General features: G+C 41.9%; 1 protein-coding gene across 1 annotated transcript; it reads right to left on the bottom strand.

Moving 5' to 3' along the window:
* Positions 1-618: 618 nt before the first annotated feature.
* On the bottom strand, positions 619-22,623 carry LOC115206325 (transcription elongation factor SPT6). Its single transcript, XM_029773126.1, has 33 exons — positions 22,448-22,623; positions 22,056-22,128; positions 21,916-21,973; positions 20,115-20,294; positions 19,817-19,887; positions 19,448-19,637; positions 19,247-19,331; positions 18,729-18,981; positions 17,672-17,773; positions 16,077-16,190; positions 15,890-15,979; positions 15,650-15,792; positions 15,298-15,443; positions 15,093-15,209; positions 14,713-14,842; positions 14,379-14,529; positions 13,322-13,476; positions 12,824-13,019; positions 12,436-12,575; positions 6,751-6,868; positions 6,384-6,460; positions 6,063-6,198; positions 5,678-5,815; positions 4,356-4,523; positions 3,527-3,654; positions 3,118-3,325; positions 2,790-2,937; positions 2,458-2,600; positions 2,144-2,284; positions 1,864-2,059; positions 1,347-1,585; positions 1,042-1,155; positions 619-844 (listed from the first exon to the last, which is right to left on the bottom strand). The coding sequence occupies exons 2-32, from the start codon at positions 22,059-22,061 to the stop codon at positions 1,060-1,062; spliced, it is 4,263 nt and encodes a 1,420-aa protein (XP_029628986.1). The 5' UTR covers positions 22,062-22,128; positions 22,448-22,623; the 3' UTR covers positions 619-844; positions 1,042-1,059.
* Positions 22,624-27,592: the final 4,969 nt, after the last annotated feature.

Raw genomic sequence — 27,592 nt, 5'->3', positions numbered from 1 at the left:
TGTCAACTCTGGGACCTTATATACTCCAATCAAGTTGAAGAAATATCTCAAGGATGATCAATGGAAACAGGATGCACCTGAGCTCAATTTTGAGTCTCATAGCAAAGGGTCTGAATACTTACGTAAATAAGGCATTTATGTTTTCGCTTTGTCATTATGGGGTGTTGTGTGTAGATTGATGAAGGAAAACAAATATTTTATCAATTTTAGAATAAGGCTGTAATGTAACAAACTGTGGAAAAAGTCAAGGGGTCTGAATACTTTCCTAATGAACTGTACATTATGTGACATTACAACACCACAGTACTGTATTTATGAAGGTTCACTGAACAGTGATGATTACTGTGGATAATGTGACAAACCCTCCTGAGCGAGTGAGAGAGAGGCAAGTAAGAGTTAATGTTTATGTTCATGTTCTGTCATGTCTCTAAGCAAGTACCAATAATCACTCTTGCTCTTGGCAACAGTGGCAGAGACAAACAGGCGCTTCATGCTTCCCCAACTGTCCTGACACACATTCTTTGTTTGGGTTTGGGTGGGGCAGTTCAATTTCAAACACAAGAGCTTTTTTCTTTAGGGTGTCAATTGCACATGGAAAAAAATGAAGCCAAGCGCATCTCCAGCATTTGTATTTTTATGCAAAAACATGCATCCTATGAATGGGTGTTGATTTAAATGACAAAGGCAGCGGGTAGTGTGGTTGGCAGTCCTGAGGTAACCTTGGCTTTGTGCGGGGCTGGTAACCGAGCAGAAACTTCCCTGGCAGCTCTCTACAGGCAGACACATAGTAGGGGATGAATGTAGGCTTCTCCTTCTTGCTTTTCACCAAGACCTCCTCCATTTTCTACAATTCAAAAAACAGGGACAGCTGATGATCAATTGAAGAAAATTGAAAAGGTTTCTATCCCATCTGTCTCTTTGTATCTCTTATTCCCCCTCTCTCAAACACACACAAACTGGCAGATAGACTGATGCACACATACAAACATATTCATACACAATGATACTGTGAATTGAAAGAAAGTATATCCTTGTTCCTACCTTTCGGTCTCCACCATTTCAATCTTGAAAATACTTGTGACCAAGCAGATCGCGAGCAAACGCAGCCATTGGTTGAACGTATCTGGCTGTGATTTCATCCAGATCTTCAAATTCCTGAGAAAAGGTCACACAACCTACTAAAAAAGTGAAACACATTGGTATCGTGCCAAATGGCGCACTATTCCCTACATCGTGCACTACTTCTGTGGATTATACAGGGAAAGGGTGCTATTTTGGATGCACATATTTTTATTCATACAGGCATATACTGCTTCATAATGAAGAAGCCTGTGGATGGAGTTGACCTCAGTGTTGATCCACAGGGTATGTCCCAGGCTGAAGGCGTTCTCCTTGCCCTCCTCTCGTACGTCAATGTGCTGGTAGATGCCATCGGCAACCTTCCAAGTAACAGTCAGGTGGTTCTCTCCCTTACTACTGGGCCTGATGATCACATCTCCCTGGTCCATGGACTCCATCATCTTCTCTGCCTGCATGAAGTTGATGTTATGAAATGATGGGTGGGCTATCACCCTCTTAATGTAGGCTATAGGGAGTGGAAATCTGTATTTTAGAGTTTGGTACTATATTATTAGGGCTGGTTTCCCGGACACACGTAGCATAGTCTTGTACTAAAAAACACTTTAAATGGAGAATCTTATTCCAGGACAAGGCTTAATCTGTGTCCTGGAAACGGGCCCAAAAACTACTCTTGCTACAATTACCACAATCAACCAATAATAAAAGATGAATCCAAAATGTCATTTGATCCATTTATCAACTCCAGCTATGTTCTCCATCTAGAGATCTCAGACAGGTACACACTTGTTCTCTGCTGTTTCTTCTTGGCCTCCTCCTCCTGCTTCACATCCTCTGTCTCAGTGTCAAAGTCGTAGTAGGTGTCCTTGGGAAGCTTCCAGTCGTTGTTCTTATCCGACAGGTCTGACGTGCGACAGGTCAGATCCACACTGAGCTTCTCAATGTCAATCTTCATGATCCTGCAGTGCACTGTCATGCCCACCTACAGCAGGTTCAAGTTAAAGTGTTATATGACTGTTAGTTATACTGAAATTGAGAGATAGTTTGGGGGAAACTACCGTGATACCTTAACCCTTTCTTCAGGGTGCTTGACCACTTTGTCACTGAGGAACTTGGTGGGGATAAAGCCGGTGACTCCGTTGTCCATGCGACAGCGGACCCCAATAGCTTGGCCAGGGCAGGAGCCACTGTCAAAATGATTCCACACCTGCCATAGAGACCAGAGGCTACGTCAGACTTTGGTGATCAAAAAGACAGCTGTGGCCAATATAAATATAGCAACAAATAATAATCTAGGAATTTAAAACCAATAACACACCACTCTTCAGATTGACTGTCAGTATAGATTGCAGCAGAATATGGAGCATATATGATTCTCACCTCGCTGAGCTCAGGGAAGTTGTCCTGCTGACAGAAAGGACACTGCCACAGACCTGTCTCATCATTCCTTATGGCCTGGTCATAACTCTCCCCCTGGGGGCGCCAGTGAGCAATGCCTGTCACCACACTGGTGATAAGTTTACCTAGAGGCAGGACAGGACAGGACAGACAGTGTTGAGATTCCAGTAAGGGATTTATACATGTTTCCTACTATGTCAACTTTGGGGCTGTGACTCCCTACACCAAAAAAAAAAACCCGGCAGTGTGCGTATTAACACATCACTTTGAAAGAGATATCAATAATGCCCTGGTTGAGAAGGAACAGCACGGACCGATGTAGAATGTCTCTGGTGTCTCCTTGGTGAGCAGGTTGAAGATCTCCTCTGTGTTAGGTCCTCTGTAGGTGGACCTCAGGTCTTTGTACCTGCAGCTCAGCTCAGCACGGATGTCATACAGGGTGATGCCCTTGTTACCATAACCCTGTGGACACAGAGAGTTTCAAACAGTGAGCACTACAATGTCCTCAGATCAGGAGGAGTATGCAAGAGTATGCAAGCTCTTCATAACCACCCAGAGTAGGACAACGGGTGTGTTTCAAATGGCACCCTATTCTCTATATAGTGCACCACTTCTAAAGCAGCCTACATCTCCCACACTGACCTGTCTTTCCAGCTCCTCAGCGAAGGCATCCAAGTCCAGGTCTTTGAGCCGCTCCGGGTTTTCCAGGATCTCCTCCAGTGCTCCGGCCAGGTTGGCGTCCTCCGCTGACTCATCGTACTCCAGAGCGTCCACGGCCATCTTCCTGGCCCACTCATAGGTCTCTGGGTGCACCCGCGACCCGTCCAGAACCTCAATATAGGAGTCAGTACTGCAGGTAGGGAGAGACACTTGATGTCAATGATTCAGTTATTTAGTGAATTGGCTGTGTGATGATGTCAACAAAAGTACTTTTGTCAAGTTATTCACTGTTACTATTATGAGTTGAATTTCGAATAGAAATATGGTTTTTAGTCTCAGGTATTTTCTGCACTATTGTATGAATGACCATGCCCAATGTTCTGAGACTAACCTATCTCCCAGAGAAGCTGTGTCAATCTTGATGAAACCAGCACAGTTGATGAAGACCTTGGGGCCCATGTGACACATGGTGACCAGTTGAGTGCGGTTCTCCAGACGAGTGTTATTTTGTTTCAGGATCTGGAAACAGAGAGGGATAAATGTACATGCAAAGGCATCTGTTCAGAAGTCAGTACAGTAGAGCAGTGGTTCCCAAACTATAGGGTTGTAATAGTAGAAGCACAAGGTGCAATTTAGATATTGGGAAGTGCATCATCAGTTTCTCTTGTCATGTCTGTCATTGCATACCTTAGAGAGCTATTTATAACTTGTCAGAAATATCCAGTTGACCAACTAGCCCATGTCAGCTAACGTTTTTAGCACATTTTTTTAGCTCATAGACTTTGTTGTAATGTTTGAGTCACTCAGATATCACATGAATACACATTAGGCATGGAAAAAAGTATAGATTTGCATGAAAATGAGCTATAAACCTGCAAAATGTTCTCTCCGCCAACAAGAGGGGTGTGAACCGTTTGTGTCATGAACAGTGCTTGCACCCATAGAAATAGACGTGGTGAGCGCGTGTGTGCAGAGGGGGGGCACAGGATGTTCCACAATGCTGGAAGGGGGCCTGAGTGAAAAAGTTTGCAGTAGAGTACTGAATTATTCTAAGATACTGTAATAATAAAAACATATAGGTACATACTGCTACTGTATATTGATAAATTCTATCTGGTAACACTTGGTATATTGTTTCTCTTATATATGTGTAGTAACCCTGTAATTACATTGTATTAACATGTTGGCAATCTAGATGCTTCAAGTGATCTATGTCTTACCCTGAGCAGGTGGGATCCCTTCCTGGGCCCCAGGCCACAGACGTACTGCAACAGGCTCTGGGTGTAGGGGTGGGCTATGGCCCGGTTCACATCCACACCCACTTCATTCACCCGGTTGATAAACTCACAGTACAGAGCATTCAGCAGGTCCTCCTTCACTACATGCTCCTGTGTGGGAGGCAAACAGAGAACAGAGACTCACTCTTTACAGGCACATTGATTCACAGACTTTGATTCAAACTAGACTATGATTATCATGTACCGTCAACGAGACTTCTGCATTTGGGCGATTCCAAGCCAGCATTGCCCGAAAATATTTATGTTATCACAGATTTTCTGGGAATTCTCACATAAAAACTTAATTGGGTGGAAAGATGTTTAACACACTTTTTACATTTGTATCAGAAATATTTTTTTTGAACCATTTTAGTCCATTTTATGAGATATACCTGCCTCCTGTAAGACCCTATGGTCAGTGAACCATACATATTACAGACAACATCTTGGTGTTTGGAACAATATACTCATCAAACACATAACATTTTAAAAGTGGGCTCTCTGCTACTTTTGAAGAAATTATCAATTTTATACATTGACATTCTAGGTCATTAACCAATCACAGCCCTCCTGTAGGATTGCACATTCAGCAAGTCACCAGCAGAGGAAGTACCCTTTGAATCCATTTTCCCATTCACTGTGTTGGCGGTGCTCATAAAATGTATCATAACTTTAACTAACTCTGGAAATGTGATGCACTTGTAGAGTATATTGTTTAAAACAATCTGTCTAAAAATGAACAAAATCAAAAAGGGTACTTTTGAGACATAAATATGAATAGTTATGTTTAATAAATTCACATGTAAAATTGTATTTCAGAATGTAGCAATACTCCATATTTTAGAGCACAATGTTAGGAGTATAATGACACCAAGATGTTGTCTGTATCATGTATGGTTCATGGATACAGTAGGTCTAAAAAGGGCCTAAAATGGCCACTTTCATGATTTTTATAAAAAATTGTTTGTTACAAATCAAATCAAATTTGTCACATGCGCTGAATACAACAGGTATACCTTACCATGAAATGCTTACTTATAAGCCCTTAACCAACAATGCAGTTCAAGAAAGGGGTTTCTAAAGGATCTCTGTGAACCACCTGTGTGTTTTCATCAGAGCTGCCGCTCGGTGATGATGATCTCCCAACCATGCCTGGCCAAATGGAGACAAGGGTTGCGTCCTGAATGGCACCCTAGTCACTATATAGTGCGCTACTTTTGATCAGAGCCCTATTAGGAACTCATTCTGGATGATGTCATTAGTACCTGCAAAGGGTGCAACTTGAGGCAGAGGATGTCCTCGTCACTGCTGCACACCTGAGCATACTCCACCAGGGGGTCCTGGATCTTCCTGGCCACAGACACAGCCTGTCTCAGGAGAGGGGGGTAGTCCCGGAAATCTGCCTGTGGATTGGAGAAATAGAAAAATATGTAGAGTTAAGAGAAAATCAATTTAAGTGTCACTCACTCCACAAAATTACAGTCATTGGCAATACATATTACAGATTTAAAACCGCATTGTGGACCACTCAGAGAGTTTTGGGAGGTACAGTATGTAGAATACATCCAATGTAGAACAAATTGAGATGAGGAAATGTTTGTCTTGTGAGAATAAAAAAACATGTTTAGGGAAAAGAGGGCAGGACTTGACCTCTGACTTCTTGCTGTTCATGTAGAGCATGGCCAGTTCATTGTCAACCAGCTCCACCCCGATGGTGGGGAAGGAGGACTCCTGCTCCAGCTCACTGGCAGTGCGTTTAATGTCCTCAATCACCATCTGGGCGTCCCTGCACAAGGAGTGGAGGAAGGAACGTTACAAACATTCAGGGTAAGTCCTAAATGGTACCCACGTAGTGCACTATATAGGGAATAGGATGCAGTTTGGAATACATCCTCAGTCATGTTAGTAACCTTCTTCAAACAGCAGTCTAAGAAGGCCACCGGTGAAAGCAAGCAGGAGAGGGTTGCAAACCTGTTCTCCCCAGCTATAGCAATGATGTGAGGCTTCTTGCTGTTCAGAAACTTCTTCAGGGTTTCAATATCGTGGATCTAAAAGTATGGTAGTACAAATATTAGAACAAGGACAAATATTAGTCAACATTGGATGGTATGGTTATCTGAGCTTCGTCAAAACTCTTGCCCTGTGTCCCAAATGGACCCTATTCCCTACATAGCGCACAACTTTTTACCAGAGGCCTATGGTATGAAAAAAAAAGTATGAAAATGTATGCACTCACTACTGGAAGTCGCTCTGGATAAGAGTGTCCGCTAAATGACTAAAATGTAAATATAAATAGGGTGCCATTTAGGACGCACCTTTGGTTTGGTTTCATAAATACCTTTTTCTCCCTTTCATCCTCCCTCCATGCGTTCCTCCTCTTCAGGAAGTAAGGAAGCCTGAGGAAATCCCCCACTTCTCCGTCACCGTTCACCAGGGCACAGAACACTGGGGTGTCTCTGCGGACAAAGAGGTTTGCAGTGAATAATAACTAAGTCATAATCACAGAAATCGTATTAAATTACTGGAGGGGCCATGTCATAAACCCTCAAAGTTCCAGAATGGGGTGCAAATTACAGCCATATTGGCCAGGGAGAAATCGAAACCAGTCTAATTCGAATGAATGGCAGTAGAGGCATAATTCTGATTATACTTATGCAGTAAAATTAAAGTAAGGCATGTGATATATAAAAAATTGTGTAATAGAATTATTGTCAACCTAAAATATTGTCATATAATTATAAATACAGTTTTATACTAATTTTCTCTATAAATAGCCTCTCTAAACTATATGTACAGTGTCTTGCAAAAGTATTCATCCCCCTTGGCGTTTTTCCTACATTGTTGCATTACAACCTGTAATTGAAATGGATTTCTATTTGGATTTCATGTAATGGACATACACAAAATAGTCCAAATTGGTGAAGTGAAATGAAAAAAATAACTTGTTTAAAAAAATTCAAACCGTAAAAGTGGTGCGTGCATATGTATTCACCCCCTTTGATATGAAGCCCCTAAATATGATCTCGTGCAACCAATTACCTTCAGAAGTCACATAATTAGTTAAATAAAGTCCACCTGTGTGCAATCTAAGTGTCACATGATCTCAGTATATATACACACCTGAGCAAGGTGCACCACCAAGTAAGCAGCACCATGAAGACCAAGGAGGGACAAAGTTGTGGAGAAGTGCAGATCAGGGTTGGGTTATAAAAAAATATCAGAAACTTTGAACATCCCACAGAGCACCATTAAATCCATTATTAAAAAATGGAAAGAATATGGCACAACAACAACCCTACCAAGAGAGGGCCGCCCACCAAAACTCATTAAAAACGCATTAATCAGAGAGGCAACAAAGAGACCAAAGATAACCCTGAAGGAGCTGCAAAGCTCCACAGCGGAGGTTGGAGCATCTGTCCACAGGACCACTTTAAGCCGTACACTTCACAGAGCTGGGCTTTACGGAAGAGTGGCCAGCAAAAAGCCATTGCTTAAAGAAAAAAATAAGCAAACACGTTTGGTGTTAGCCAATAGGCATGTGGGAGACTCCCCAAACATATGGAAGAAGCTACTCTGGTCAGATGAGACTAAAATTGAGCTTTTTGGCCATCAAAGAAAACACACCTCTCATCACCCCAAGAATACCATCCCCATAGTGAAGCATGGGGGTGGCAGCATCATGCTGTGGGGATCTTTTTCATCGGCAGGGACTGGGAAACTGGCCAGAATTGAAGGAATCATGGATGGTGCTAAATACACGGAAATTCTTGAGGGAAACCTGTTTCAGTCTTCCAGAGATTTAAGACTGGGACGGAGGTTGACCTTCCAGCAGGACAATGACCCTAAGCATACTGCTAAAGCAACACTCGAGTGGTTTAAGGGGAAACATTTAAATGTATTGGAATGGCAAAGCCCAGACCTCAATCCAATTGAGAATCTGTAGTATGACTTAAAGATTGTTGTACACCAGTGGAACCCATCCAACGCGAAGTAGCTGGAGCAGTTTTGCCTTGAAGAACGGGCAAAAATCCCAGTGGCTAGATGTGCCAAGCTTATAGAGACATAACCCAAGAGACTTGCAGCTGTAATTGCTGCAAAAAGTGGCTCTGCAAAGTATTGACTTTGGGGGGTGAATAGTTAATCAAGTTTTCAGTTTTTAAAAATGTATTTCTTGTTTGTTTCACAATAAAAAATATTATACATCTTCAAAGTGGTAGTCATGTTGTGTAAATCAAATGATACAAACCCCCCAAAAATCGATTTTAATTCCAGGTTGTAAGGCAACAAAATAGGAAAAATGCCAAGGGGGTGAATACTTTCGCAGCCCACTATAAACAGACCACAAAAGTCAAACATTTAGTTTTCTTGTAAAGCTTTGAGTGATCTTATATGATACTTGCTGCATTTAAAAGTTCTATCATCAACTGATTTCAGCCAGTGTATTGCTGTGGATTGACTGCATAAATACGGTAAAGAGGTCACTGTAACTCTACCAAAATAATAGAAATGCCATGGAAATACGTAGGGTGAAAGATGCCGTGGGGGTAATGGGAGTTTGCATAGCATTCACTCAACGCTTCTAAACCTGAGAACAAACTACTTCTCAATGTTAATGCACTATATATTGTATACAAAAGTATGTGGACACCCCTTTAGTAGATTCGGCTATTTCAGCCACACTCGTTGCTGACAGGTGTATAAAATCGAGCACACAGCCATGCAACCTCCATTGACAAACATTGGCAGTAAATTTCCCTATACTGAACAGCTCTGTGACTTTCAATGTGGCACCGTCATAGGATGCCACCCTTCCATGAAGTCAGTTTGTAAAATTTCAGCCCTGGTAGAGCTGCCCTGGTCAACTGTAAGTCAAATCAAATCAAATCAATAGTTATTTGTCACATGCGCCGAATACAACAAACCTTACCGTGAAATGCTTACTAACAAGCCCTTAACCAACAATGCAGTTTTAAGAAAAATACTTAAAAAAATAAGAAATAAAGTAACAAATAATTAAAGAGCAGCAGTAAAATAGCAATAGCGAGGCTATATACAGGGGGTACCGGTACAGAGTCAATGTGCGAGGGGACCGGTTAGTCAAGGTAATTGAGGTAATATGTACATGTAGGTAGAGTTACTAAAGTGACTATGCATAGATAATAAACAGAGAGTAGTAGCAGAGTTAAAGAGGGTGGGTGGGGGGTGGGGTGGGGGGGGGTTGGGCGGGCGGGCAGGCAATGCAAATAGTCTGGGTGGTCATTTGATTAGATGTTCAGGAATCTTATGGCTTGGGAGTAGAAGCTGTTTAGAAGCCTCTTGGACCTAGACTTGGCGCTCTGGTACAGCTTGCCGTGCAGTAGCAGAGAGAACAGTCTATGACTAGGGTGACTAGGGTGGCTGGAGTCTTTGAAAATCGCCTTTGACAACCGCTGGTGTCTTTGACACCGCCTGGTATAGAATTCCTGGATGGCAGAAAGCTTGGTCCCAGAGATGTACTGGTGTCACGTCCTGACCATAGTAAGATGTTATTTTAGGTAGGTCAGGGCGTGACAGGGGGTGTTTTGTGTTTTTCTATGTTTTGTATATCTATGTTTAGGTTCTAGTTTTTCTATTTCTATGTTTTTTTGGGGGGGGGGTGATCTCCAATTAGAGGCAGCTGGTCCTCGTTGTCTCTAATTGGAGATCATACTTAAGTAGGGTTTTTTTCCACCTGTGTTTGTGGGTAGTTGTCTTCTGTTTAGTTTATGTACCTAACAGAACTGTGCGCTTTCGTTTTCGCTTTGTTATTTTTCCTTTAGTGTTTTGAGTTATAATAAATATTCATCATGAGCAATCAACACGCTGCGCTTTGGTCCCCTCTCTACAACAGCCGTTACAACTGGTCCGTACGCACTACCCTTTGTAGTGTCTTGCGGTCGGAGGCCGAGCAGTTGTCATACCAGGCAGTGATGCAACCAGTCAGGATGCTCTCGATGTGCAGCTGTAGAACATTTTGAGGATCTGAGGACCCATGCCAAATCTTTTCAGTCTCCTGAGGGGGAATAGGTTTTGTCGTGTCCTCTTCACAACTGTCTTGGTGTGCTTGGATTATGTTAGTTTGTTGGTGATGTGGACACCAAGGAACTTGAAGCTCTCAACCTGTTCCACTACAGCCCCGTCGATGAGAATGGGGGCGTGCTCGGTCCTCCTTTTCCTGTACTCTACAATCATCTATTTTGTCTTGATCACATTGAGGGAGAGGTTGTTGCCCTGGCACCACACGGCCAGGTCTCTGACCTCCTCTCTAAAGGCGGTCTTGTCGTTGTTGGTGATCAGGCCTACCACTGTTGGTGTTGGAGTCGTGCCTGGCCTTGTAGTCATGAGTGAACAGGGAGTACAGGAGGGGACTGAGCACGCACACCTCAGGGGCCCTCGTGTTGAGGATCAGCGTGGCGGATGTGTTGTTACCTACCCTTACCACCTGGGGGCGGCCCGTCAGGAAGTCCAGGATCCAGTTGCAGAGGGAGGTGTTTAGTCCCAGGATCTTTAGCTTAGTGATGAGCTTTGAGGGCACTGTTATTGTGAAGTGGAAACGTATATAAGCAACATTGGCTCAGCCTCGAAGTGGTAGGCCACACAAGCTCACAGAACGGGACAGCCGAAGGCTGAAGCGAGTAAAAATCGCCTGTCCTCGGTTGCAACACTCACTACCGAGTTCCAAACTGCCTCTGGAAGCAAAGTCACCACAATAACTGCTCATCGGGAGAGTCATGAAATGGGTTTTCATGGCCAAGCAGCTGCACACAAGCCTAAGATCATCATGAGCAATGCCAAGCGTTGGCTGGAGTAGTGTAAAGCTCGCCGCCATTAGACTCTGGAGCAGTGGAAACGCATTCTCTGGAGTGATGAATCACGCTTCACCATCTGGCAGTCCAACGGACTAATCTGAGTTTGGCGGATGCCAGGAGAACGCTACCTGCCCGAATGAATAGTGCCAACTAAAGTTTGGTGGAGGAGGAACAATGGTCTGGGACTGTTTTTCATGGTTTGGGCTGGGCCCCTTAATTCCAGTGGAGGGAAATCTTAATGCTACAGCATACAATGACGTTCTAGACGATTTTGTGCTTCCAACTTTGTGGCAACAGTTTGGGGAAGGCCCTTTCCTGTTTCAGCATGACAATGCCCCCGTGCACAAAGCGAGGTCCATACAGAAATTGTTAGTCGAGATTGGTGTGGAAGAACTTGACTGGCCTGCACAGAGCCCTGATATCAACCCCATCGAACCCCTATGGGATGAATTGGAACGCCGACTGCGAGCCAGGCCTAAACGGCCAAAATCAGTGCTCGACCTCACTAATGCTCTTGTGGCTGAATGGAAGCAAGTTCTCGCAGCAATGTTCCAACATCTAGTGGAAAGCCCTCCCAAAAGAGTGGACCAACTCCATATTAATGCCCATGATTTTGGAATGAGATGTTCGACGAGCATGTGTCCACATACTTTTGGTAATGTAGTGTTTGACAAATATCCACTTTGTTTGATCAGATTTGTTGAATGTGTGCCAATCCGTTGTCCTTCTATCCACCACAGTCTGTGTTCATTTGACCTCTTTACCACATCTATTGATTGAATGCAATGTTGGTATATTGGCAGTTCATTTGAAAAATGTTTGGAATCATTCCTCTAAAACTTGCTGGCTAGCTTGCTAACAAACATACATATTTTATCACAGCACTGGCAAACCTTGGTTGAACAACTCCCTAACCAAAATGGCTGACCTTTATCCCTCCATAATTAGATTAAAGTCCATTCTTGTATTCTAATTCATAATTCTATGGTCACAAACACATTAAATAAATAAGTCATTCAATTTAGCTGACTGTAAAAGTGGTAAAGACAATTTACTGAAGTTAAACCCTTTATTCCCTATATGGTGAACTACTTTTGCCAAGAGCCCCAAAGGGTCTAGTCAAAAGTAGTGCACTACATAGGGAGCCATTTGGGACACACACAAAGTGAAGTCAGAGACAGTGTGCAGTAGTCTACCTGCTGGATGAGAAGGCCACTCCCAGCACACGGATCCCTTTGCCCTGAGCCTCAGACATGAGCTCCTCGTCCTCCTCCACTTGTTGGTCGGGCCGATATGGCGCCACCTTCAGCCAGTTATACAGCTTCCTGCTGCAGGCCTGAGGGGCGGGCAACCACTATCACAACACTGTAGCAGGCTCAACATACATCAATGCTCTGAGCCGCCTGCTTTGGAAAGTCAATACCGGAATAAGAAAATAAGTAATCAATACCACAGTAGCAACGACGTCACATCAACGTAATGAAAAGAAGAAGAAAAATCGAATGAAATGTTGAGATAATAATAGAAGTTGCTGCAGAAGATTTATCCTCCTCCTTGGGCGTGTGTGTATTGAGGGGGGGGTACCTTGATGATGTTCTCCTTTGCTTCTGCAATAAGTTTGTTCTTCAGCTCTTTCGCCATCTGCGGGTAAAGGAACTGTTTGAGGGAGCGCTCGATGGCCAGAGTGCGCTGTCTGTTCCACTCCTGAACCTGGTGGCTGAACTCATCTCTGTAGTAAAACTGCTTTATCTCCTCATAGTACGCCTGGTCACCTCCGTACCTGCTCAACAAACATAGTGGTATCATGGATACTTGACTGACTCAGGACAGTATACATGTAAACAGAGCACATTTTGGAACATGTTATTACGTGTTATTAATGTTATTACATGTTATTACACATTATTAATATGTTATTACACAAAACTCAGTGGTATCGTCGCAAATGGCACCCTATTCCCTACATAATGCACTACATTTGACCAGAGCGTAGTGCACTATTTAGTGAATATGGTACCATTTGGGATGCAGCCTATAATGTTATTAATGTTATTACACAATGTTATAATAACAAGACCTCACCCCTTCACTCCAATCAAGTCAATACAAATGTTAATGATGAGCAGGCCCTCTTCCTCTGCCTGGAACATCTTGAGGAACTGGTCTCCACTCAGCTCTTTTACAGGCTTGTTTTTCAGGTATTTAAAGGAGAAGCCATAATGGGCCTCATCCACATCCTACAGGAGAGATTAGACCACATAAATGTATGGTAGAGTACTCTAAACTAGATAATGACATATTAATATATGCACTAACTGTAAGTCACTCTGGATAAGAGTGTCTGCTAAATAACTAAAATGTAAAAATATGAGTCAATGAAAAGAACATAACTTGTTAAATGTGTTTTTTTCTATACAATATAAACTCATCTCTTCAGAAAGTATTCATACCCCTTGACTTATTCAACATTTGGATGTGTTACAGCCTGAATTCAAAATTGATTCAAGTGATTTTGTTTCTAGACTGGGCTTTGGCTGGGCCACTCAAGGACTTTCACATTCTTGTTCTGAAACCATTCAAGCGTTGCTTTGTCAATTTTGAATTCAGAATGTAACAACAAAATGTGGAATAAGTCAAGGGGTATGAATGGGGGAATGGGATACCCAGTCAGTTGCACAACTGAATGCATTCAACCAAAATGTGTCTTCCACATTTAACCCAACCCCTCTGAGTCAGAGGAGCAGTTGTGTTGGGGTTAAGGCCTTGCTCAAGGGCAGAACGGCAGATTTTTCCACCTTGCCAGATCAGGAATTCGAACAAGCAACCTTGCGGTTACAGTCCCAAAGTTCGAACCGCTAAGCTACCTGACGCCTCTGAAAGTACTGTATATCCCATGAAAGACCTAATTAAACCACTAATACAACGAGAAGTGGCGGTAATTTCAGAATAGGGTTGCAAAATTGCAGCAATTTTCCCCAAATTCCCAGGTTTTCCAGGAATTGCTGGTAGAAAGATAAAGGACTTCTTGCTTATTCACTCCTGATTGCAGGAATCTTCCAACCAAGATTTCTGGAAAACCTGGGAATTTTTTGAAAGTTACAGTGATTTTTTAACCCTATTGCAAATAGATGGTGTATACCTTCTTTCCCTTCTTGGTGGGTTTGATGTTGATCTTAGCTCTCTCCTGGAATGTCTGTCGGAGCACATGTCTGACTAGAGGCTCCCGAGCGATCTGCATGGCGACCATGTAGCGAATCCCCTCCAGTACTGCCTCTGCTGTGCTGAACTGGCTGCACAGGCAGAGAGAACATACTATTATTAGTATTGTGGAAGGTATAGGTTTGCATCTCAAATGGTGCCACAAGTTTGTATATTCACCTCTCAACACCACCCCTGTTACTGCTAAAATGGTTGGGTTATCTTTATATGAAAGTGTATTCTGTATACCGTGCAATAATGTGTTGCTGGTTAACCTGCAGATGTAGTCCTTAGCCAGCTCCATGGGCTCAGCAGGAAACTGCTCCGTCTCGTGACGCTGGTAACTGTCACGTAGGTTCTCTCCAAACTGCTCTGGATTCAGACCAAACTTCTTGGCCAGGCCATCTGATGAGAGAACCCTTTAAATGGTGGACTCAAAAACTGTTGCAAATATAGTCGGCTCATGATACAATAAGTGCACTTCGATTGGAAAACTCTGTTTAAGTACACTAGTCACAGTTTTTCAGTCGCACATTATTTAGCAAGTTTTGTATTATCACGAGCTAACTGTATAGACCTGAAGATGGCACACAAATCTGTTTGTAAAAGGTGCTGATAGTGACACCAACTGGACACACAATGATAAAGCACTCACCCAGTCCTGCACCCTGGCAGATGCTGTACATATCCCTGCGAGATGCAAGCTTCAGGTCCGGCCCCTTCGGCTGCTCCTCTTCTTCATCTTCCTCCTCCACTACTTCCTGCTCATTACCTGCAAACAGAAGACATGGTAATTACTCTGATGAGGGCAAAGATCCACTGTGCTTTTACAATCTTACAATATATAATCTAAATTGTACCATCTTCATCCACTTCTTTGATCTTCTTCAGCTTCTTCTTGCTGGACCTGGCTGCATTCTGCATCTTTGGGATATCCCGGCCATAGTACAGCAGGAAATGGTTGTAGACGTCGCCCAGTTCATCACTAGACTGGACATCCTTCAGCCTTGTCAGACAAACATAATCAGGTCAGCATTCTGATACAACAAAGATAATAAAGGTGTCATAACATGACTAGCATACTGTCCAGGGGGTGTACTTGTACATCAAGGTGCCTCACACTACAGAAACAGGAGATAGGCTCCTGCCCTATGGGCCATTCTGGCTCAGACAAGGCTTATTTACAAACATGTTGAACATGACAAGCCTTACCTCTCTAAATCTGAAGTGTCTAATGGTCGAATGCCATCAGCCAGTGGCTTATCTGGGTCAGCTGAGATCTGTTCAAACTGGTATCCCTGCATCTTCTGGAACAGGCGTCTCAGGTTCTGTTTGCGGGTTTTCAGCTGGGTCCACTGAGGAGGAAAGAAAGTCCCACATTAAACAGTAATTAAACAGAGACAATAAATGAAGGGTTTAAGTTAACAAAAATCCAATGCTACAGTATATTACCTTCTCATCCCACTGCCAAACTTTCCACAGATCATTGATATTGAATTCAGGTTCCACATACTCTTTCCTATAGAACGCTATGAACGGAACCTTGAGGTGAAACAACAAAGACAGTTGTATTAACTAACTTTGAAAAATGATATGGAAGAACTCAATATTACATACAGTGATAGAGGAACTGTAACACCTCAAAGTGTTGGTTTCTCATTAAATTCAAAGCCTCTTTAATCTTCTGGATGGTGCTGGGGCCTTTTCTGCTGAATGTAGTGGCTGGACCTCTGTCCAAATAGTCTGCGTTCTCCTGAAAACACCGAATATTTGATTTAAAAAACACAAGCATTTTAAAAACAGACCTACAGCCTTATTCTGAAATGGAATAAATAAATGTTTTTCCTCATCTATTTACACACACCATACCCATAATGACAAAGCGAAAACAGGTTTTTAGAAAAATCTGAAATACCTTATTTACATAAGTATTCAGACCATTTGCTATTACACTCTATATTTGGCTCAGGTACATCCTGCTTCCATTGATCATCCTTGAAATGTTTCTACAACTTGATTGGAATCCACCAGTGGTAAATTCAATAGATTGGACATGATTTGGAAAGGCACACACCTGTCTATATAAGGTCCCACAGTAGACAGTGCATGTCAGAGCAAAACCAAGCCATGAGGTCGAAGGAATTGTCCGTAGAGCTCTGAGACAGGATTGTGTCGAGGTACAGATCTGGGGAAGGGTACCAAAACATTCCTGCAGCATTGAAGGTCATCAAGAACACAGTGGCCTCCATCATTCTTAAATGGAAGAAGTTTGGAACAACCAAGACTCTTCCTAGAGCTGGCCGTCCGGCCAAGGACATACTGAGCTCTGACAGAGCTCTAGAGTTCCTCTGTGGAGATGGGAGAACCTGCCAGAAGGACAACCATCTCCGCAGCACTCCACTAATCAGGCCTTCATGGTAGAATGTCCAGATGGAAGCCACTCCTCAGTAAAAGACACATGACAGCCCGCTTGGAGTTTGCCAAAAGGCACCTAAAGGACTCTCAGACCATAAGAAACAAGATTATCTGGTCTGATGAAACCAAGATTGAACTCTTTGGCCTGAATTCAAAGCGTCACGTCTGGAGGAAACCAGGCACCGCTCATCACCTGTCCAATACCATCCTCACGGTGAAGCATGGTGGTGGCATCATCATGCTGTGGGGATGTTTTTCAGCGGCAGGGACTGGGAGACTAGTCAGGATCGAGGGAAAGATGAACGGAGCAAAGTACTGAGAGATCCTTAATGAAAACCTGCTCCAGAGCGCTCAGCACCTCAGACTGGGGTTAAGATGCACCTTCCAACAGCACAACGCAGTAGTGGCTTCGGGACAAGTCTCTGAATGTCCTTGAGTGGCCCAGCCAGAGCCCAGACTTGAACCTGATCTAACATCTCTGGAGAGACCTGAAAATAGCTGTGCAGCTACACTCCACATCCAACCTGACAGAGATTGAGAGGATCTGCAGAGAAGAATTGGAGAAACTCCCCAAATACAGGTGTGCCAAGCTTGTAGCGTCATACCCAAGAAGAGTCGAGCCTGCAATCGATGCCAAAGGTCCTTCAACAAAGTACTGAGTACCAATTTAAACCAATTTAATCAATTTTAGAAAAAGGTCTGTAAAGTAACAAAAATGTGGAAAAGGTTAAGGGGTCTGAATACTTTCTGAATGCACTGTAGAATCAGCTTTAACTAATTGTCTTATGAGACCCAGCTAAAATATCCTCACTCCAGTACCTGCATGGAGATGGTGAGAGTAGAGAAGGCATTCCTATAGATCCACTCAGCCTCCTGTTCCAACTCATCATCCTCTGCAGGCTTCACACAAGTGGAGCGCAACTAAAAACAACAAGACCACACACATAGAAAAGGGTATGGGCTACAGCAGTGGTATTCAAAGTCAATGTTATTCAAAGTCAGTGGTATTCAAAGTCAGTGGTATTCAAAGTCAGTGGTATTCAAAGTCAGTGGTATTCAAAGTCAGTGGTATTCAAAGTCGGGATCGTGGGGGAACTACAGTGAGGTCGACCTAAAAAATTAAATAAGTACAGCACCAGTCAAAAGTTTGGACACACCTACTTAGTCAAGGATTTTTCTTTATTTTTACTATTTTCTACATTGTAGAATAACAGTGATGACATCTAAACTATGAAATAACACATATGGAATCATGTAGTAAACATAAAAGTGTTAAACAAATCAAAATATACTGTATAGTTGAGATTCTTCAAAGTAGCCACCCTTTGCCTTGATGACAGCTTTGCACACTCTTAGTAAACATTTAAATAAACCCTTGAATGAGTAAGTGTGTCCAAACTTTTGACTGGTACTGTATATATATATATATATATATATATATATTTATATATATATATATATATATATATATATATATATATATATATATAAAATGTATTTTGAGGGGGGGGGGATATTTTGTTTCTTTTAATTTTGATAAGAGATTAAAATGTTATGAATTGAAGGTTATTTGTTGATGTAAACATCAAAGTGTGCCAATTCTAAGGTTGTGTCATTATATTTGGGGTGGTGTGGCGTCACACAAAATTACTGTGAAAAGAATGTGGTCCCCAGAAATTCTGACTGAAGAAATAGTTTGAATACCACTGGGCTACAGAGTCAAGCCCATAACAGTTATATGTGAATTTCAGGTGCTCACGTGTCCCTATGACTATGTTCCAAATGGCACCCTATTCCCTATATAGTGCCCTACATTTGACCAGAGCTCTATGGGTCCGAGTGCCATTTGGGACGGATCCTATAGAAGTATACACACCTGGAACCTCTCTGGCATGTCAGTGGAACGGATCTCATTGTCCTGGTCCGTCATGTGACTGCTCTCCAGCTCACTGGGCTCATAGATCTCAAAGATACTGCGTCGGCCCACCCTCTTCTTGGTCTGCTTCTTGGGCCGGTCCCATGACTCTTCATCTGCATCCTCCTCCTCCTCTGCATCTTCATAGGCTTCAGTGTCAAACTCGGCAAAGTCAAAGTCCCCTCCGAATATCTCCTGGGCCTCCTGAAGGGCTCTGTAAAAAAGGCGTGGTGCTCAGTACTAAATACTGCAGGTGAGTAAAGGTAAACATGTGTACATCCCAAATGGAACCCTATTCCCTTCATAGTGCACTACCTTTGACCAGGGCCCATAGGGGAATAGGGTGCCATTTGGGACAAACTTAACATATCAAATTCTATTACACAGATAGGACTTCGTACTTTCGGGTGAGCTTGCAGGTGGAGAGGCTACTGCAAATTGAGATCTAAGTGATTAAATTAAATGTCAGAATCACTTACGCATCTGTATATCCTGGCAGCTTCTTCCTCCATTTGGATTTCTTCAAGGGCTGTCCGTCATCATCCACAATAAAGTCATCGATATCTGAGAAAAATAAAAAAAAATACCTATGACTCAAATATTTTCAAATGGCTTTTTAAAATCTGCTAACTCATAACAATTCCACTGTTTATAGATGAAGCAACTAAAATGTTTCATACCAGACTCTTCATCGTCCTCCTCCTCATCCTCCCCAGGATGCAAAGGCACATCCAATGCCTCGCCCTCATCCGCTCCCGTCCCCATGAAGATCTCATCCGCTATCATGTCCTTCTCATGGGCCTCCCTGATGTCATCATCTCCCTCCTCATCCTCATCGTCTGACATGTCTCGCAAACGACGGAACTTTTGCTGTTTATGGGGATAAGGAAGGAGCAGAGGTATCAGGAAAACATTTTAGTCAATCTCCTTTTACATACTATTTTTAGAGAGTGGGACTGTGGGACATGACATGAGACCTCAGCGGTGTGCTATACAATGTCCATGATGCCAATGCATTTTGCTTGCCATAATGGCATCAAAACACTTACCCTTTTCACTTTCACTCCCAAATTCTCCTCAATGAGATCAATATCATCATCATCCAAGCGGTCGTCAAAGCCTGTAGACAGAAAACACAAGATACTCAAACACCAAAGGTGATTGTTGTTGGTATGCATGGTTCTGCTGCACAATGTTAGGTGTCACAAATCAAAATAGAATCAAAGGGTTTACGCCATTATAGTTTATTCAAAGACTGAAGAAACAGCCTACAACGTGGCTAGGAAGCAATCACAGTGCAGCCCAGACAGGAATAAATACAGGAACAATTTATGAATGACCACTTACTTCTCTTCCTCTTATGGTGTCCAATTTCCTCCCCAGAGTCACTATCTCCTTCTTTATCTTTCTTCCCTTCCTTCTCCTCCTCTTCCTCTCCTTCCCCTTCATCCACACCATCATCAATCAGACCACTGAGGTTTCCATCCTCATCTTGATCCTCGGTATTCTCCTGCTCCTCCTCCTCATCTAAGACACAAATCAAGAAGTTGTACAGCAGGTAAGGTGACACATGACATTGTGTGCAGCCTGCACATTGTTACCATGGTTCTTATTTAGAGTAGTTGTGAGGATAAACTCTGTCAAGGGACATCTGAAATAAAATCAAAATTATTCACATGCTGTACTCCCAAATTCCTCCTCAGACTCCTCTGCTTCACTCTCGATGAAATCCATGTTTAGGGGCTGTTGAAGAGATAATAAACAACAGGATTTTCATTAGCTGGTTTTGTGTCAAAGAACAGTCTTTGGAAATAATGTTATGGGACATGACATAGGACAAAATTATTCCATAATTTTTAATGTTTAAAGTATGGCTATGTCATAAGAAAATCTTATTGTAAACAATGAAATATTAGTCTACAATAAGCTATGATGATAAAACGCTGCTGTCTGCCATGGCTGACTGGAAAAGATGCAGAACATTATTATAGCCAGGGGGCGAGGACATTGCTAGACATCACAGGTTTAGCTAGTTAGCGAAGATAAAAATGCATGACTTTGAAAATAATCAAAGGTAGCCTTAGCTATCCAACGGATAACAGGCTGGAGATGCAGGTGGCAATCTTCTTAGCTAGAACAAGATAGCTAGCTAGCATAACAATGGAAAGAGATGGCTACCAAGCTAGCCACATCTATTGTAGCTATCATGCAGCTGTATTGTCAGAAACAGCTGGCTTACTCCCATTGCCCATAACCGTACATACCTATGTGATAGGAGTCAGGACGGGCTCCTTTTTAAGTTGACTGATTAGCAAAGCGGGATATGGAAAATAGATTCATTTCACAACGACCAGAATGTGTTAGCTAGCAAGACGCAAGTAAATTTACAAGACTGGAACACAGATAAATCCCTCAAACTCTATGAAGGCGAGGTACGTCACAGATTTACATAGCTCTCCTTGGATTGTAGAGTGCAATCCTTGCATTATACTTCGTGTATTCTTTTTCTAGTGTTTTGGTATGCAACATAAGACATTTTGTTTTTGCATTACTTTTCAATGTCTTCTTTTTGTAATATTTTTTTATGTAACTTAGAACATGTTATTCAGTTTAATTGGACCTTGTGTTTACTGTATTATATAATTAACTCCAGAACCCAAAATTCACTTCAAATATAACTTTTTTTTAAACACATTCATAAAAAAATATCTAAATACTGATGGAAAATTGTAATAGTATTGTTCCACAATGTCACAGAAAATGTACTTTATTTTAAACTCTAAATCTCAAGTATCAGATTGTAAAGGGGCTGTAGTGTAGCCTACAATACTTTTCATGGCAAATATTTATTTTCAGATCAGACCCAAACTCACAATTCAAAAACTCCACAATGCTACTGCTTTAAGACATCTTTCAATCCTCTTTGAGATGATCAAGGTGCATCAGATTCCACCTGCAGGACTGCTTTATGACACTTGCTCCACAGGTCGCATTTGAACATCTACAATCAAGATATGCAAAGACGGGAGTACAGTAGTTATCATTTGTTAAATTATGGTAAACTTTTCCCACATTCATTCAAACATTGATGGAAGTGATGTGCAGAGAATACTGAGACAGATATAAGTTAGACAAGTGTCCTACTTACGTGAACATGTGCCTAAGACATCAGTTACAGCACTGGCAATGTCGACTGCTTCCAAAAACTGTAGGAAGGCAGTAGAATTATAACGTACACATTCAAAAACAATCGTATGCACAGATATTATTGTTATTGTTATTATTCACCTTCATACTGTCGTAGGTATCAGCAGCCTTCTCTGGATGGAGGCTGTGAAGCCACCATACCAGGAGATATACACTGTCCAGAGGAAAACAGAAACACTGGGTTAGTGTCAGTTTTACATTAGATGGCTCTAACGATTACATTGTGACATAGCTAGATAAATATGTTGATTTTAAACATCAATGTGGTCTGTCATGAGGACACAATGGCCTGCTATTGTGAAATGTTGCCAATAATAGAACACCATTGTATTCAGTAGAGTACCATTGGTGCATTGTACTCACAGTATGATAAATCAGCACAATTCAGTGCTGGGTGGCTATGAACGTTTGGTCATCTCATTTACAATAGAATGAGATATTTTTAATAAGAACACTAGGAATCAATAACTTACCGTGGCTCGAATGTGGGTTTTAGCCCCTCACAGCTCTTGCCTCAGCTCCTCTGTCAGGGCAGTCACAGCTGTTTATGTTGATGATGTGTCCATCATCCACCTTTCTCTCCTTCGTAGACTGGTATGCCTCACGTGTGCGGATAGACAATGTAATCAATCAAATAAATCATTCAAATGTATTTATAAAGCCCTTCTTACATCAGCTGATGTCACAAAGTGCTGTACAGAAACCCAGCCTAAAACCCCAGACAGCAAGCAATGCAGGTGTAGAAGCATGGTGGCTAGGAAAAACTCCCTAGAAAAGACGGTACCTAGGAAGAAAATGGCCAAGATGTTCAAATGTTCATAGATGACCAGCAGGGTCAAATAATAATAATCACAGTGGTTATAGAGGGTGCAACAGGTCAGCACCTCAGGAGTAAATGTCAGTTGGCTTTTCATTGCCGATCATTCAGAGTATCTCTACCGCTCCTGCTGTCTCTAGAGAGTTGAAAACAGCAGGTCTGGGACAAGGTAGCATGTCCCGTGAACAGGTCAGGGTTCCATAGCTTCAGGCAGAACACTTGAAACTGGAGCAGCAGCACAACCAGGTGGACTGGGGACAGCAAGGAGTCATCATGCCAGGTAGTCCTGAGGCATGGTCCTAGGGCTCAGGTCCTCCGAGAAAGAGAGAGAGAGAGAGAGAGAGAGAGAGCATACTTAAATTCACACAGGACACCAGATAAGACAGGAGAAATACTCCAGATATAACAGACTGACCCTAGCCCCCCGACACATAAACTATTGCAGCATAAGTACTGGGGGCTGAGACAGGAGGGGTCGGGAGACACTGTGGCCCCGTCCGACCATACCCCCAGACAGGGCCAAACAGGCAGGATATAACCCACCCACTTTGCCAAAGCACAGCCCCCACACCACTAGAGGGATACCTTCATCCACCAACTTACTATCCTGAGACAAGGCTGAGTATTGCCCACAAAGACCCCCCCCCCCCCACGGCACGAACCCAAGGGGGGGGGCACCAACCCGGACAGGAAGATCATGTCAGCGACTCAACCCACTCAAGTGGCGCACCCCTCCTAGGGACGGCATGGAAGAGCACCTCAATATTGGGCTAAGATAGTAGAAGGTTAGCCTAGTCATCACAGAGCAAATAGTAGCAACAACAAATAGGCTACACTAACGCTTTAAATCACATCACACGGCCACAGCCGACAACCTTCATGCAGTGCTGGACAAGAGCCTTGCAAATAGCCGCTCCGATTCCAACAGAACCCCCAGTAACAAGCACCACTCTACCTTTCCAGCGATCCATAGTCTATCAACACAACTGGATGCTGTTTCCTAAAGTTGATCAATTGTATCCCGTTCTCAAATCATTCAGAATTTTGCAGAGTAACAGCTACTTTGTATCCACTAATAATTCACACAAACTCCCTAACTTGTGGCCAATGAAACTCAGGCCGAAACCCTTATCCCTCCCACATGATTGAATATTCATAAATGACTGATCGCTGTTCGAGCCCTTCCTTTTCCTTTCCTTTCATGTCTCCTTCCCTTAACCCCTTCCCTCCTACAGCCCTACTCTAGTAAAATGTAGTGTATTTAACCGGCTACGCTCTCTGTCTGCCAAAAAAAAGATGTGCGTTAACTTCAAATACATTTCTGAGAACACAGGACCTGATGGTTTCACCATTTTTGATAGGCCTATTGACCTGAGGAGAGTTGAATATGTAAATCCCTTTGCAAGAAACTGGTGGTAACTATAAAAGATGCATCCTGTAGGCTAAATCATGTTTATGATCAGGGAAGGGAAACAATATAAGGACATAAAGAGCATGTTGGCAAATGACAGTGGTGGAACCACTTCACACAGGTGTCTGTTTCTTAACAAGCCATTATACACTCTTAGAAATAAAGGATGCTATCTAGAACCTAAAATTGTTATTTCGCTGTTCCCATAGGTGGGTTAGATGATAACATCACAAAAAACGATGTACACGCTTCCATGGGACGGATGTCAGTGTGTTGTTGTGATTCTGGATGGCCAGATAGCTAGTAAGAATGACAAGAAACCATGTGAGGAATCATAAGTGTCTCATTTCAAAAATTGTTCTATGAGCAATATTATTAACAATCCTACCAGTATTTACACAGAGTATTTATTTACAACATTCAAGTGCTACTGTAATTGTCTTTATTCCACTACTGAAGAATCATGAATTAAATCACCTACTCATATTTCAAACATCCAGTGTGACAAAGCACATTTTTATATTTTTCCATGCCTCACCATTAAGTTAATTATTGCCAAAACATATTAACAACCATTCAGTTTTGATATTTCATATTTACATTTCATGGGACATTTAGTAATAATCATTATGAATGCAACCGATGGAGAATTTATTTGTACATTTATATTGTTTACAAACAATGGAGTAAAAGAAGCTTATATTTTGGGTTGGACATTAAAATCCTATTCTTATTCTTTTAATGGCATCAATATATTGGAAAACCAATGAACTGACCAATCAACCAACTCTTGCAAAACCAGTGAACAAATATGTGAAAAATTAACACATATCTTGGTCCATCTTAGTATGAAAAACAGTATACATTCAGTATGTATCTTCCACCTGAAATTGTGCATGGTATGTACTCTGAGTGTACAAAACGTTATGGATATGTGATCTTTCCATGACAGACTGACCAGCTGAATCCAGGTGAAAGCTATAATCCCTTATTGATGTCACTTGTTAAATCCACTTCAATTAGATGAAGGGGAGGAGACAGGTTAAATAAATATTTTTAAGCCTTGAGACAACTGAGACATGGATTATGTGTGTGCAATCTATGCAGTCGCTTAGGGCCCCCGGCAACTTGGGTGTAGAATTGCAGAAAACTTGCTTTAAAACTAACATTTTCTCTACGGCCCATCGCATAATGTGTATAATTGCAAGAAATTAACAAAATACATTCTCTCCACAGGTCAAGAGGGGGGCCACTAAAATGTTTTGGCGCGAGGTGTGAGCCCCCCAACCAAATCTCGCTTAGGGCCCCCAAAAGGCTAGTGCATACATCTCTTGGGTGGTGACTCTATTTCTGCCTCAAAGGTCAGTACCCAGCTAGCACATAACGTTCTGAGAACCATGTGTTTCTTTGAGCTTGGTGAGAGCATGGTTGTCCTATGGTTATTTTGCATGCAACTTTCCCACAACTTTCTGGGAATGGTGCAGGATAGTTCCTTGGCTTTGGAACATTCTCAGTACGTTTAACCCCTTTTTTTTACATATATATTCTGTTCCCAGCATCAACAAAACTCTCTCTATCCTCTATCTTGTCAAGTGTGTTCAGGTTTGTTGGCTGCACTCACTAATTAGCCACACCTGATCTTAATAAGTGCTTGTTTCCTTTGAAATGGGGTCTGTTTGAATAGACTAAAATAAACAGCTTTGTATGTGTAAAAAAACATTGCATGCTAGCGCCATCCTGGTGGTGCAGTGGACTAATTACAACAGATAGAAAACAGAAGACTACGTTCGAATCTCACTGATGCCATGTCACAAGAAGAAATACATGTGTTAGCATGATTAATGCCTAAGGAAATACATTTCCAAGTGTCCTATCTGTGCTTGGAGTTAAACAATTATTAAACGTTTTATTGAAACATTCAGTGAAAGTTTTAAGAAAGTTATTCAAAAACCTCTAAATAATCTATAATTTAAAACGTTCTCAGAACTTCCCTGCAACCAAAAAAAAAACATTCCCAAAATCGGGAAAATGTTCACTTCCATTCTCAGAACGTTAAAAAAAACGTTCTGTTTATCAGTCAGGAAACTTATGGCTTCGTTCCCAGAACCAATGGGAAACCAAAAGCATACGTTCCCACAACTTCCAAGGAACTAAATGTGCTAGCTGGGTACTGTTTACTCCTCATGTGAGAGTACACCGCATCTCAAATCATAAAATTATATGCCAACTATCTAGTCAGAGTAGTACTGAGGAAATAGCCAACAAGGAGTGTCTCACTAATATATTCAATAGTTTTGACTTATATCTGTCTATAAATCACTGTTGACTGGGGTATTGACATTTGTTAACAAATACCTATCAATTTATAGATACAAACAGCCCTATGCTATGTAAATAAATCTTATCAACAGGCATGGATACAACCTAGTGGGAGAGGTTGCCTTTTCTAGAGGAACTTTCCACCCAACATTTATGAACCAGGTGCTCTGCTTATTGGCATCACTTAGAAAATAACTGAATCTATTTGAAAATTGTGAAGATTCAAGGGGAAGGTGAGTTTGTTTATTTATTTATTCAATCCTAGTAACTAAAATGGGTTGAAACGTTATGTATTTGTTGTATTTGTGTGTACTTGCATTGGGTATACAATGTTGGGGAAGCTACTCTGAAAATGTAGTTAGCTAAGTTATTCATTTTTACGTTAAACTACAGCACAACTATGCTTGAGTGGAAAGTAACTATCTAAATATACTACAAACTACAGTAAGCACTTGGTACTTTGGAATTTCACAACAAATACCATAGAAATACATTAAGAAAATAGCAATTCTGGCTGAAATGTAACACAACAAAGAACTGATGTGACTCACAGTAGCAGATCAATCAGAAGGCAAAATGCAGTGTGTATAAAATATAAATGGTCAATTATAGAGACATGATCAGCCCAACAGCCTGCTTATTGAAAGGAAATATGTAATGTTTGCTCAAGAAATGCACTGGAATGAGAGGGAAATCATAACATTTTTTCAAACCTAGGCTTACCCCACTATGTGGTGATGAAACTACAGAATTAGACACATGATTTTGAAATTCCACCACTTTCTCAGAGAATCAAATGTTCTGAATATACATTTCTATCAACTACGTACAGTTAGTGACATGCACTTGCGAACATAGCTAACCATGGACAGCAAATATTGTCAACATAACTAGACAAACAAAAACACGTGACATACCTAACAAAGAAACAAACATCCATAAATGAAGTTTTGTGCTGCCCTTATGCACCAATTCCTCTGAAAGCAGGTAAAGCTTTCAAAAGTTATCTGTCAAACACAGTGAACTTTACAAGACATCTTTTGATATCATTTATTTTGAATGTAGGAAGTG

This window comes from Salmo trutta, chromosome 13 (assembly GCF_901001165.1).
Source record: "Salmo trutta chromosome 13, fSalTru1.1, whole genome shotgun sequence".
NCBI classification, from domain to species: Eukaryota; Metazoa; Chordata; class Actinopteri; order Salmoniformes; family Salmonidae; genus Salmo; species Salmo trutta.
The sequence above is the reverse complement of the archived record's forward strand: the minus strand, read 5'-3'. Positions and strand labels throughout refer to the sequence as shown.